The 14,530-nt window shown below is 32.8% G+C and overlaps 1 protein-coding gene across 1 annotated transcript in view; it reads left to right on the top strand.

Annotated features, from left to right (window-relative positions):
- The window catches only part of LOC143915891 (monocarboxylate transporter 2-like), a 258,485-nt gene that overhangs the window by 238,412 nt on the left and 5,543 nt on the right, over positions 1-14,530 (top strand). Inside the window, exons 7-10 of the mRNA XM_077436713.1 lie at positions 12,135-12,289; positions 12,381-12,540; positions 13,190-13,331; positions 13,397-13,537. Coding sequence (XP_077292839.1) covers positions 12,135-12,289; positions 12,381-12,540; positions 13,190-13,331; positions 13,397-13,537 — 598 coding nt within the window. The remainder of the gene's footprint in view (positions 1-12,134; positions 12,290-12,380; positions 12,541-13,189; positions 13,332-13,396; positions 13,538-14,530) is intronic.

Genomic DNA, 14,530 nt, shown 5'->3' with positions numbered 1-14,530 from the left:
TTATTTTTCAACAATAGTAATATGAAATAAATTATAATTAATAAACTTAGACAAGACGTTAACCGTAAAAATCTGGCATGAATTTATCCAGTTTATTTTTTGTATATAAAAAATATAGTACATGTCCTAGTTTGACTATTCTTTTAAACATTTTTGGATAGTGTTTTTATTTCTATTATTTTACTAGTGTTGTGCCCGATGAAATATCATCACATGGGCTATGATATATTTACATATTTATTTTTATATACATATGTATATACTAGGAAGACCTAACAGGTAACCCCAATCCACCTTCCTGGGTAATTGCAAAAAATTCAGCATTTTTTATTACATATGTACGTCGCTGAATTACAAGACACTGAAAAGCTTGAAATTAACGAGACATCTATGAGTTTTAAAATTGTACGTAAATCATACTCAAATAGTGGTGGCATAGTGGCTAGGATTGGTTTCTTAGCAATTTAATGGAGGAACCGTTTCAACAATGAAATCAGAAAAAATGGCAAACTCTGATTGGAATAGATCACAGATATCCAAGTCCAAGTCCAGCAACATTTAAATAAGATTATACTCGAAATAAATTATTTTCAATCGAGGTCGGCTCTCGATCTCTCGGTGCTTAATGTCAACGCAACTACCGAGCCACGCTGCTGGCTAATGTATGTATGTTTGTACGTACATACGTACATATGAGCGGTTATAATTGAAAGTGGCATAAGGCCACTTTTCTTAATTTCGAGATATGTACATACATATGTACATATATCTCGTAAAACATTGAATATAATTGCGCTTAACAACATTAAAATATACTGGTGAATTAAAATAAGTGATAACAATTTGTGAATTAATTATGTGAATTAAGTAAACAGCTTAAACATTGCGAAGTCCCGTTCCAATCTAGGGGGAGGTGGCTGACCCCCCCCCCCCCCTAAATGACGCCCCTGCTGACAATGTCAGTTTACGTGACATCGTGTATGACTAAATAAGATTTCTATATTATATACATATTTTATTTTATTTTATTTTATTTTATTTTATTTTTACATATATACCAGGAAGGCCTTACAGGTAAATCCCAATGCGCCTTCCTGGCCAATTACAAATACAAATACAGCATTTTTATTATAAGTCGTTGAATTGCGAGACACTGAAAAAACTCGCAAATTAACGAGACATCTATGAATTGTACATAAATTTTTATTGTACATCAATCAAATTTTTCAAATAGTGGTGACATAGTAGGTAGGAAGGATTTTTAGCCAATTTTTTTTTCGGGAACCGTTTCAACAATGAAATCAGAGAAAATTGGCAAACTCTGATAGGAAACGATCAACCTGGAGTCACAAATCCAGGTCTGACCAACAGCATACTCTGAAAAATTCATTTTCATTCAGGGATAGAACCCGGCACCTTCTTGACGGTAAGCAGAAGCTTAACGTCCGAGCTATGCTGCTGGCTATATATAGATTAAGATGACCATTTTACATATTTATAGGCTACTAGTTGTTTTACCCGGCTTCGCTCAGTATTTGTAATATAAACAGCTTAAACATGGAGAATCTAATAGTAAATATTCATTTGTTTTTTTATTAAATTTATTTGAATTGAAAAAAAAATATATCGAATCATCATAGAAACTGTTTTGTTTACGAAATTCCCCCCCCCCCGTCACCCCCGCCGCCATTCGTCCTCCGTCCCCATATCGTCATGGAAATTTTGACTTGTTTTCAAAGTTCCCAACCAACAATACTTACAAAGTCTCTTTCGAAATCATATATTAGATTTGTATTATGCTTATATTTCTGGTCACAGTGACGCGTCAGACCATTTTATAATGTCACTGTGGCAAAAATGTGCAAAAAAAATAAATAAATACATATAATAGCCAGCAGTTTGGCTTAGTGGTAGCGTATATATTTAGCACCACTGAGGTCAAAGGTTCGAGTCCTCGCCACTGCTGGTTAGATTTGGGGGTTTTGTGACTCCAAATCGATCGTTTCTCTATCAGAGTTTGCCAATTTTATCTGATCATTGCTGAAACGGTTCCTGAAAATTGGTATTAGATCTAATCCTGTTGTCACAAAAATCTGGCTGTGTATAATTTGTAATAATTATACACAGTAATCTGAAATCTATATATATCTCTATAGACATCTCTATAATTTCATATTTATTATAAAAAATTTTATACAAAAAAAAATCTAAAAATAATCCACAGATGTCTCTATGATTATTATTTCTGATTAATTGTTATATGCTATATATTCTGATTGTATATGTATGTATTACTGTATTTCTGATTTCTGATTGTTTATGTATTCTGTATTTCGTTAACGTACACCGTCGCATTGGAGCTTATCTGTAATGGCGAGTGTATATTGATTTGTAACAGTAAAATAAAATAAAATAAAAATATGTAGTATATATCTGAACTTGATTCAAAATTGATTGTGTTCGTATAGAGCAAGTTCTACTGTACATTTACTACATATAATATGCAGACATTTCTCTTCAAACAAGGTAATTAAAATTTACTGTGAGAATAATACAAAATCTCGTCTACCCTTATTTATAATAATGATTATTATCATTTTTAATTTTCACGTCGCTTCAGCATCCCGCCGAAGCGTCATCATCTTAATTAGGTCTCGTGAATCTCGCTCGCGAAGTTCGTTAACTTGGTAATTACCAAACTATCAATGTCTTTGTTGTTTTTGTTCGACCCAAGGTTATGATAAGGGCTGCCGCGCACGCATTAATCACAACGCTCGACATTCGAGTGCTTCTCCATTCACGATTATTAATCGGATCAATTTACCCTTAGGTGTACCTTTGTCAATCTCTCAAATGTCCACCCCACTCTCCCCTAACACCCCCCCCCCCCCCCCATACACAATACAGTGGTATCTACAGTTAAATTAATATCTATTACTAGTTTTCAATAATGTGACGTAATATTAGGTAAGGATTCTGTACGTATGTATGTTTGCGTGAACTTAAGTAAGACTTCTTTACGCACAGTTGAGTGACTTGGTTTCATACAGCCAATGTTGGAATTTTTGCAATGTTGCAATATTTCGTACAATATTGTAGCATTTGCTACAAGGAGCCGCCGTTATAATGTTTTTTCGAGGATTATCTCCAGGCTGAAGTGCAGTCGGCTAATAATGAAGACTCCCGAATTGACATAGTGGTCGGTAACGGCACTCCCGCTAAAGTTCTCAAAACTGACAGCGCGAGACCGTGGGACTGCATATCTGGTACGTGACTATAACAATAGGTAAACAAACGTGTCGAGGAAGATGCACTGGGCGACCTTCCCTTTATAAGCAGGTATGTACTTAGGCCATACCAACGCATTCTGGACGGAACACTGGCAGTGCGTGGATCTCCTTAATCACCCAATAAATGCTGTGAAGCGACTTTGGCCTTTTATTTGGATCCTCCACCCACCCCTACGCATCAATATTAAAATATTTCTAAACTAAAATGTGATGCTGAGAAGGCAACCACGCCTGCCCCTCTCCCTCTTTGAGAATATGTTTGAATTTTATAATACAACTAGTGTTGTACCCGATGACATATTATCGCATGGCTGTTGGCATATTAAGTTATTAAACAAAAAAAAATTAAAAGAAAGTGTCGTCGGTCATGAGTTCGATCCCCACGCGGTCGATTTTTTTTCAAATACCTTTTAAATATATTTAATTTATATTTAATTGCTTAATACGAATAAAAAAGGTAAAAACCACCTACCTACCTAGCTACCGCATAAAAATTATTTTAAAATCGAATCAACATTTTATGTTGCATAATTTCGTGCCCGTTTATGTTCACTACCATTATTGAAAATCGGGCACGAACCTATGCAATCTTGTAAATATCTACATACTTGTGAAACCCGCTGTAGATCATATCTGTAATATATAATTCTAATACAATGTTTCTATTTTAAATAACTTAACCATGTGGTATTTTAATGTGATATGAAACTGAATATTTGAATGAGAATTATGACAAAGGTAGTGAATATAGTGGAGAAAGTGAAGAGATTTAAATGACAATGGGCGGCTCTTCTACGTAGCTAGAAGAATGAATGAAATGTGGACAAAATAAGCGCAAGAATGGTACCCGAGAGAATGAGAAAGGGTAAAAGAAAGGACGCAAGGAAGATAGTTAGCGGAAATTAGGAAAATGTGAGGGATAAGATGAATAATAGTTGAGCAAAACAAACATGACTGGAAGCGTGTTTTAGAAGGTTTAATCCAGCAGTAGATGGTAAGTAATGATTATGATGATGATACAGTAATTATATCAAAACGTACTCATGCTCGGAAGTCGTCGATAAAATAGCATCTTTCAATATACATATGTAAGGATTCAAAAACTGTAAAAAATAACATTATGAGGACTAAATGATTTTCTAATGATCGAATCATGACGTGTGTTGAGAACCACTACTACATATGTATATGTAATATTTCGATATCGGTTCGAAGGCTTTAGAAGGGTCGGTTGAATTCGTAGCGAATGTCTTATTATGTACATATATTATTTAATACATATAACATTATAGGGAAACTTGAGTGTATTAAGTGTTATGGGTTTTGAGGAGTTTCTGCGGGGCAATATAATATATAACGGTTGTCCCATGTGAACTGTTCTTAATGGTTAAACACCATAACGATTGGCCTAGAGCCAATGTTTGATTTTTTTCCAAAGTGAAACAAAAAAGCCCAGCGGCTTAACTAGAGAAGACTTAGCCCATTTAAAATTAACATACGAACGAACCGAACGGTTCTTCTAGACTTTGAAAGTCGTTTTTTCAATTAGTTACGATTTTGTTTTTGTTTTGTTGGTGGAATATTGAATATACTTTTATAACACTTTCATAGTGTGAGTCAGCGATTTTCAAAGTTTCAGGAACGAAGACCCATTTTTTTTTTGTTTTTAAAATTTTTATTATAAGTAAATTTTATTTATATAAAATGAAATGATAAAATTTGGTAGAAGTCATTGAAACAATCGATTGCATTATATATGTAATATGTAGTTTGGAAAACACTTCTTCTAAACATTGACTAATATGAGTTTTTGTTATTAGTATTATTAGCATAGTTACAAATCATGTTGCAAAAGTTTGAAGCAAGTTTTTACCGGCTTTTTTTTGTTTTTGGAAAGATACATTAACAATCAGACGAAAGTCGAGTCAAACGACGGGAAAACAGGATTTCACGATTCGGAAAAAGTTTTTCCTATTAGTTGGCCGAATTCACGCCAAATTACACAGGTCTAGTTCGCATGCCAAAAATAATACATTGCGACTATTTTTTTTATAAATAAATCAAACCATTCAGATTTCTTTGTAATGAAATTGCGATAAACATTAAGTTTTTTATATATAATTGTGATTAATTAAATTCGATTATATGGATAAAGTTCCTCATATTCATTTAATCTAAAGAGCGTTTTTTTAATCAAATGATGGTACATTTATTTGTATTTACATATCAAGTCATCTATCAGATATAAGCTTGTTTATATTCGGACAGTAACTTTGTTCAATTTGATCAGTAAATAGATGATCTGTACGTCATATTATCGATCACTCTCTGCTTGACTATTTTCTTTCAAAATTACTTCAATAAGTGATACTAACTGACCGTTAATTTTCATCAACATACATTTATTGTATGAAAAAATTTACTGACCATTTATTGAAAAAGTACTGATAATTTTAATATTTGATATATGTATATGTACATACATACATATGTACATATATTTTCCCTATCAGCTTCTCAGATAATTGAATCATAATCATATTTGTGTTGCCTTTTTATTCTCATTAACTTCCTAAAAGAGTATAGAAGGCTTCTACTATAACATGTTATATTATTCATTTTCATAAATAAGGGTCTATAATTCAAAAAATAATTATAAATACTACTTATAAATCATTGTTAATTTTTTAACGATCAAATATTATACTAACATTTTACATATAATATTTATTCATAAAAAAAATGATTTAACCCAAATTTATTTAGACAATATAATCTTCAATAAGATTATGTACATTAATGTGTATTTTTTTTTACTAAGAAGGATCATTTTGAGGCTCAGAATTAAAATTTTAGATTAAATTTCATAATTCAATGGACCATTATTAGACTGAAAATTTTATGAACGCTCCACAGGGTTAAATATTATATGTATTGTTGTGTGTACATATATTGCGAAATTATACCGTGGTAAATAATTCATTTCAAATGGAAATGTCATATTGATAGCAATATTAATTACTCCCCGACGTTAAACGCATATTAATTACTCAGTAAATAATATCAGATAAAACATATCGATGTGAACTATTAGTTACAATTGAACTTTGCACAGCTTTAGCTAAAAAGCTTCTGCGTAGTTTATTTTTAAACGTAATCGATTAGACAATTTTAAATGCGTACCCAAAATTCCGACAGAAGAAATTTTCAGAGCTGAATTCCCGATCGGATTCGAGACAAATAAATAAATAAATAAACTTAAGTGGGACAACGCGTTATTTCGTTTACATTTAGATTCAAAATAGATAGACTTTAAATAGGTATCGTCGTGTTTCTTAAGTTCGGTGACAAATTTATGGACAAAATTTGCCCCGACTCGAGTTGAATATACATATATATTATCACATTTTTTCAGATATTTTCAGCTCGCCGATAAATTCACGAAGACGTGTGCGGTTTAATTATATAAGCATTAAAAGCGACGACAGCCACATTCCGAACAGTTTGTATGTCGATCTGTCTTTTAAAAGCAAAGATTGCCGAAAGGGTTGGGAAAAAAATTATATTTAATCGTATATGACAGTTATTTTCATTGAAAATAATTGTCATATACGATAAATTCGTTTATAAATGAATTAAATGCATAGCCTGAATTAAACTATGAATGAAAAGCGATATTGAAACCAGCGTCTTTATCAAACTATCCTATCTCAATTGTCAGACGAAGTAACAAAATTAATATTCTTTTTATATTTTATTTTACGTACATTTATACCGGAAAGGCCTAACAGGTAAACTCCAATGCGCCTATCTGGCCAATTACAAACATCTATAAACAATTCATAGAGTTATTTTTACAGAGCATCATTGAGACATCTATAGATAAATCTGACAAACATTTTGCATTTTACAAATCAGCAAATTTGAGATGTTAAAAAATTCGAAATTTGCTAAAAATAGGTCAAGGATGCCAATTTTCTTGAACCGTTTCAATGAAAATCAGAAAAATTGGCAAAATCTGATAGGAAACGATCCACCTGGAGTCACATATCCAAGGCCTGGCCAGTAGTACCGGGCAGGGATTGAACCCGTGACCACTTGGTTTTAAAGCACTACATGCTAACCTCTAATCTATAATGCTGGTTATATGAAAAATTCTATTACTTTGTTCAGAATTGTGACATTTTCTAAAATAACTAATGCTGCTTACATACATATGTAGTTATGAATCATTAGTGTTTTAAAATTTATAGATGAAAATTACCAATAAGTATATGATAGTGTTCGTTTATGTTTAATACTTTCTATATTCGAGTGTCCTTTTCTACTATAATTAGCCATTTATAAGAGATATAGGACTTCTTTTCGATACTCCCAAATATGCCAGATTCTACATATGTATGTATGTACATATATATCTGCTTCTACATATATAATATGTGTGAATTTTCCTTTTCACATGATTAATATATGAATTAGTAATGAAAGTGTAATCAAAACATGTATGACTCCTTCTCGACCAACGTATTACTCTGTCAGGCACTAACAAAATCACCTTCGTGACTGGGGGATTCCAACTTATGGTCGATTGAATCGTCTTCCTGAAGCTGGAAGCACTCCAGTTGAACCATCATCATTGAGTGGGGGAAAAAGCTCCCTACTTCTTTCACCCAATGTTTTCATTCATCTATATATCTCAAGTCAGCGTCTCTACATATACATGTCTGTTTCTTAATATCAATAAAAAACAAAACTCGCTTAAAAATATCCTAGAGTTCAAATAACCAATAACTTCGTAATTTCAAATAACATAATTTTATTTTATTTTAAAGCTACCCACACAAATTCAATGATCACCACAATATATTATATATTTTATTTTTAATAATTTTAACGATAATTTTCTCAGCTATCAAAATAGCTTGAGCTCTCGTACGGATATACGACATAATACATACATATAACAATTTATGTAATAATTTGAACACGTTTCTGTGGAATTAAATAACTTAATATAAATCACAACAACATCTTTGCCAAAATCGTAAATACACAATACGCAACTGTACATAAATTTAATACGATATTTAAAATCGAATACACACCGACCGTTTGAGCAACGTCGTAAATTTGAACCCAGTTCACACGTACACCATACTACATATTTTAGCTTTTATATAGAATACAATCGTGCGAAAAATTTTACGAGCCGTTTAAATAAGTGCATACAAATGAAATAGTAATTTATTTGCATTATAAATTTCAACGAAAATTGTCGTATGAATATATTACAGCCACGGCGGTTTGGAGCTTGTACCAAAGAGATGAATGTGCGTTCTGGTTCTTTCGTCGCTTTTCTTTTCGTACGAAATAATGAAAAATTTTCACGTATAAATCTTTCAGGATCGGGTCGTTAGTCCCGCAGATGTTATTTTAACTCGTCGTTGACGTGTCGGATTTTAAAATTGTAAATTATATACATAAATACGTTGTTAAATGGTTAATTCTATTTGAAATTGTCAACTAAGTTTAGATGTTCGGTTCAATAACATATTGAACATTAGTTCATTCATAATAAACTGCATATGAGAGATTTTTATTATTATGTTAAACTATTATTAAGTAACATCATCGTTTACATCCATTCACCATCCACTACTAGATGAAGGCCACTCCTCTTTTTATTCGACTATCCATCTCGCCCCACACATGTTTCTAATTTCATCCACCTATCTTCCTTGCAGCCTTTCTTTTATCCATTGCCATTTATAATTTTATTTTATTTCTTAATAATTTTATTTTATTACAGGTAAACCCATTTTTTATACATTAATAAGTATACCAGCAATTCCAAACATTTTACAAATATAATTATATTTTGATATACATAATATCACAGTGACATGTATAGACAAATTCAATATACAACAAAATTTTACGAGAAATGCATTCACTTTTTTACAGACTATACATATATGTACATAAGTGAGTAGCATATTTATAATGGAGCAGCAGCATATGTAGATCAATGATTAGCATGTAATGCTTTCAATTGTGTGGTCACGGGTTCTATCCCGCATGCTGCTGGCCAGACCTTGCATATGTGACTCAATGGCTGATCGTTTCCAATCAAAGTTTGCCAATTTATCTGATTTCGTTGAAACGGTTCCAACAAATCGGCAACCCCGTCCCATCCCTTTCGTGAAAATTCTCGATTTTCGCTGATTTTCCATGCTGCAAAAAAATTTCCATAGATATCGTGTTTAATAAATGAGTTTATACTTGTTTAAATAATGAATCTGTACATATAGCACACTCGTCGCGTCGGAGCAATCTGTTAGACGAGTGTGCATGATTGATTGGATAAATAAAAAATAAAATAAAATAATAATCAATAAGTCTGAGATGCTAGAAACTCAAATTTGCGAGAAACGGGGATTAGTTGTTAATTTTGGTGGAACTGTTTCAACAATGAAATCAAATAAATTCGACCTGGAGTTACGTACATATGTATATCTAAGGTCTGGACAGCAATAATGGGCCAGAAATTGAACCTATAACCCTTCAGTTGAAAGCATTACACCCCAACCACTGAGCTATGCTACTGGTTTCAATTTCTCTTGCTGATTTCAATTTCAATTTCATCACTCTCTTCACTTTATCAACTACCTTTGTCATACTTCTCACCCACGTATTCCGTTTCCTTTATGTCCTCGTCATGCCGAGCATACAGCGTTCGATGCTTATTTGAGTGCATTTGACTTTGTGTACATAATTTACATAATATGTGATAAATAATAAATGGTAAAAACTCGGTGACTCGTGTGACGCCAGGTGTACCTGCAAAAATATACAGTTCTTTATCTAATATTGAAACTACAATCATGATACATTATATAAAAAAAAATCTTCGGGATCATTGTAAAGCAATTGATATTATTTTTTTCTCGATTTGAAAAGAGTTTGTCAATTTATATTATATATACATACATACATATGTATGTAGACGTTGAAAATATGAAAAAATGGCGTAGATATTGCGGAGGGATGAGATCTCTCGTCGAATTTGAAAGACGTCGTGATGCAAGCATTACAAAGTCTGTCGGTACAACAAATACAAAGTCGGTTTATGAAATACCCGGACATTATTAATGAGTGCCGTTTGAGGTCTTCGGAGGTCTCGGAGGTCTTTGAGATTAAGTTTTTCGGTCGAACTTGTTAAATTACCTATCAAGTTGCGATATTCGCAATCAGAGATCTGCTTTGGTGGGTCCATTACGCGCCGACACGACTGTCATCTGTCATTATCAACGAGTTCAAAGGTTTTTATCGACTTTGAGGTATGTTTTGACTTTGTAAGTACTTTTGTTCTTGTTTTCTGTAAATTGCTTATACTGGTATATTTGATCGTTTTCGAGAAAAACAGTAAGAACATTTTATTAAATCGTGTAGCTTTTAAGAAACAATTAATAAGTAAAGAGAAAAAAAATACCAGTAGCCGAAAAGAAATACTAAAAAAACCTATTAACTTTTAGGAATTCATCATCATATTTTTAAACAGGTTTTGGTTACTAGAAGATACTAATTCATTTGGTAGACTATTCCAAATTTTTATCACTCTATTTGAAGGAATCTTTCATATTTTTGGACAATATATTATTTTTGAAGTCTAGGAATATGACATCTCAGCTCATATTAATCATAGGACAATTGTAGTAGTTATAAATATGAAGTTCTGAAAACTTCGATTAGATCGCCTCTATTCGTTACGTCTCCAATATGGAGAGATTCATTCTCATTTGTATAATATTGACTTCAGTTCGAAAAGCATTTTTGAAATTCTTCTTTCAACCCTTTCAATAAATTTAATATCTAATATATAATTTCGAAAGAGACTTTGTATGTAAGTATGTATATATGTAAGTATCTTTGGTTGGAAACTTCGTAAGCAAAACAAAGTTTCTATCACGACAATTCAATTGGTTGAATATTATATTTTTTTCGATTCAAATAAATTTATTAAAAAAACAAATGAATATTTACTATTAGATTCGCCAATGCTTTTAAGTTGTTTATTAATATTACAAATACCGAGCGAATCCGGGTAAAACAACCAAATATTTTACAAATGCAAATACAAATTTCAATATACATTTTATAAATTTTTCTCAATGCTTAGCTTACCTTAGCCAAAAGCTTAATAATATAAGCAATATTAAATATAAATGTGTAATATATAGGTTTTTATTAATTACAGATGATGATTCACACAAATAACTTCATATACATAAAAACATACCTACATATATGTACATACATACAATGATGTGCTAAATTTTAAAAACAACATATTCTGTTTCAATTACTAATGTAATATGAAGCTTCACGCTATTTTTAACGACCGTATACATTACGAAAAACTTAAATTCAATATCCGTTTTAATTTATCTGAAATTAGTTAAACATTCAATTTAGCCGTAGAGTGTGGTGTTCCTTGGGGATCAAATCTAGGACCATTCTTTACATACATTGAACGTACATCGATGACGCACCCGGCCGAATAACGCTTTATTTATTGTGATATATTGTACATTTTAATTATCTTCAGACACTGTCAGAATACAGTTGACCAATTTACATATCTGATAAAAAAAATTTGAACAAATCTTTACTCGGCGTCTTTCTGACACATTCCATCGTACATTTGATTTTTTTTAGACTTCGTCTGGCTTACTGTCATACAGTCAATTACACTGTATCTTATATTTAATTTTATCTAAATAATCCTTGAAGACATTTTCAGCACATGCTTTTACTTGTTACAGCCAGCATGGGAGGATTAAGCGTGGGTGTGTCTCTCGCCACAGCACCCCTAGTGGTTGCGGTTTGCAGACGCAAGTCGACACGACTCACAGCTGTCATAGGCGGTCTACTTTTAGCCCTGGCTTGCCTATTCACCTCATTCGCCGTGCAGCTCCATCAGGCCATGCTCAGCTATGGTATAATCGAATCTCTTTGCCATTCAAATTCCCTCTCACCATTGGGTTTATAATACGTTGTGTGCATACCTTCCAATTTCGTATATTAAAGGGGTCGTGCTGGGCATCGGCTGCGGAATGGTGAGGGAGACTTCTTCATTAATGCTGGGTCACTACTTTCGCAAGAGGAGGGAGTTCGTGGAGATGGTGGCTCAAGCAGGTGCTGGAGTCGGAATCGCCCTCTTCAGCGTGTTCTACAAGGAAGCAGTCGGGTAAATATCTCAAAGAGATGATTCGCTTAAGCTTGAGCTACTTTTTACATACATGGTGTTTGTAAAGTAACGCAACCCACGTGGAAGCATTTTCAAATATGAAATGCGTTATTTTTAATCGTATTTGTGCTCAAAATAATATAACTTTTAGTACACCACCTACTGAGTATGTACATATGTGATTAGAAACTTGGGACTTTCTTCATGCATCCTTAAAATTTAGTTTCTAATTGATCTGTTTTTATTGAACGATGATCAAATTCATGTTCAATAATTTGTTTTAAAACATACCAAAGTGTCTTCACAGGTTACCCCCAATACAACACTATGGCCATAATATGTCATATCATGTCAAAAATCGTATTATATTAAAATTAAAATGTGAAATGTAAGATTGTATATACTAATTATATAACAGATTATAAGAATCAGAAACGCTTTCAGAGTACGTAGAATTGCTTGAATGTTGTCGTAGAGTATCGATTGGAAAACTTTAGGAAGCATCCTCGATAATCTTCTCAATTAAACAAATATTATTCCAATTGATAGCATTTCATATTCTAACCCTCTTAGCTGCTATAATTATAGTATGCGTATATCTCATAGTACCTCTATCGATACGTTCGTTGAATTATTAATTCGTTTCCAGAAAACTGGGATGGAGATTGGGTTTACAAGCTGTCACGGGGCTTCTAGTGCTGGGTTTCTTCCTGGGCATGGTCTACAGAAGTGCTTCGTTATATCATCCGCAGAGGAGAGCGATTCTGCATTTGAAAAATCAAAGGAAAAAGGTACGAAGCTTGTTAAATTTGAATTTGATTTGAAGTAGAAACTACTTTTGACTTTGAAATTTTAGGTTAAAGAGAAAAAGACTCATATTAGAGTACCAAAACCGCCGTTCTTCGACTTTTCCCCGTTGAAGAGTAGATCTGTGCAGATGCTGCTGCTGGCTTCTGGGACGGCTGCCTTCGGATTGTACACTCCAGTCTTTTATCTAGTAAGTGTTGTTATTTTCTTTTCACTCAACTTAAAAATGTAAAAAAAATCATACTCTTATCTCTCGAAAGCTTGTCTGCAAAGTTTCGTTCGAAAGTTTCGCCTTAAATATAATATAATAATGAACGTCAGTTTGAAAGTGTGTGTCTTCAAAAGAATATGAAAGTTTTCATATGAGAGTATTTTATATATTATAATATACAGGATCAAGTAAAACAGCTGACATTCTTCAAGACGCTGTCCTTCATTACAAACTTTGAAATATAATATAAGTAAATTATTGAACGTCATAATATTATTTGTGATATTGGTCGTCTTTGCGCCATCCTCACATTTGTATGAACATTTCAAATGGTCTTACATTCCCATCTTCTCGGAATTGTCGAAGTGCATTCGTTGAAAGTAGACCAAGCGGGTGATTGTGTTAAAACTTTAACATCATTCGAGTAAAGTTTGCAGTCTCCGGGTCCAACTTAGTCCCATTCGAAACGAAGGAATCGTATATAGTAGACTGTGAGAACAAATCATATAGATACCCTCATTTTTGTCCTCTTTCAACCACTAAAGGTCCGTTTATATAATCCAACACTGCACGTCAAGAGTACTGTACAGAAAATACTATTTCTATTCATACTAAACAGCACCGCCCATTTTCAGCACGTTCATACTAATTTATTGTTTCGGACAAGTGCTAGGCAATATCGGCTTACATTGCAAATACATTGCAAATATACATTGCATATGCAAAAATACATTGCATATACATTGCAAAGCGCGACAATACAGTGAAATATTGCTTGCGTCGTATCGTCGAGTCAATATTGTCACAATATGACGATTCCAAAAATATTCAGATGCTCTTGGTAATACTTTCATTAGTACGGGTGCATTCATCACTATGACGTCATGTATGAATATTTCCACAGCGGTTCTGCTTGGGGTTTGCTGCAAATGATTTCAAACCACCAGCCTGCATGCTCTTTCGATTGCATTT

Source organism: Arctopsyche grandis, chromosome 8, assembly GCF_051622035.1.
Source record: "Arctopsyche grandis isolate Sample6627 chromosome 8, ASM5162203v2, whole genome shotgun sequence".
Taxonomy (NCBI): Eukaryota; Metazoa; Arthropoda; class Insecta; order Trichoptera; family Hydropsychidae; genus Arctopsyche; species Arctopsyche grandis.
The sequence above is the reverse complement of the archived record's forward strand: the minus strand, read 5'-3'. Positions and strand labels throughout refer to the sequence as shown.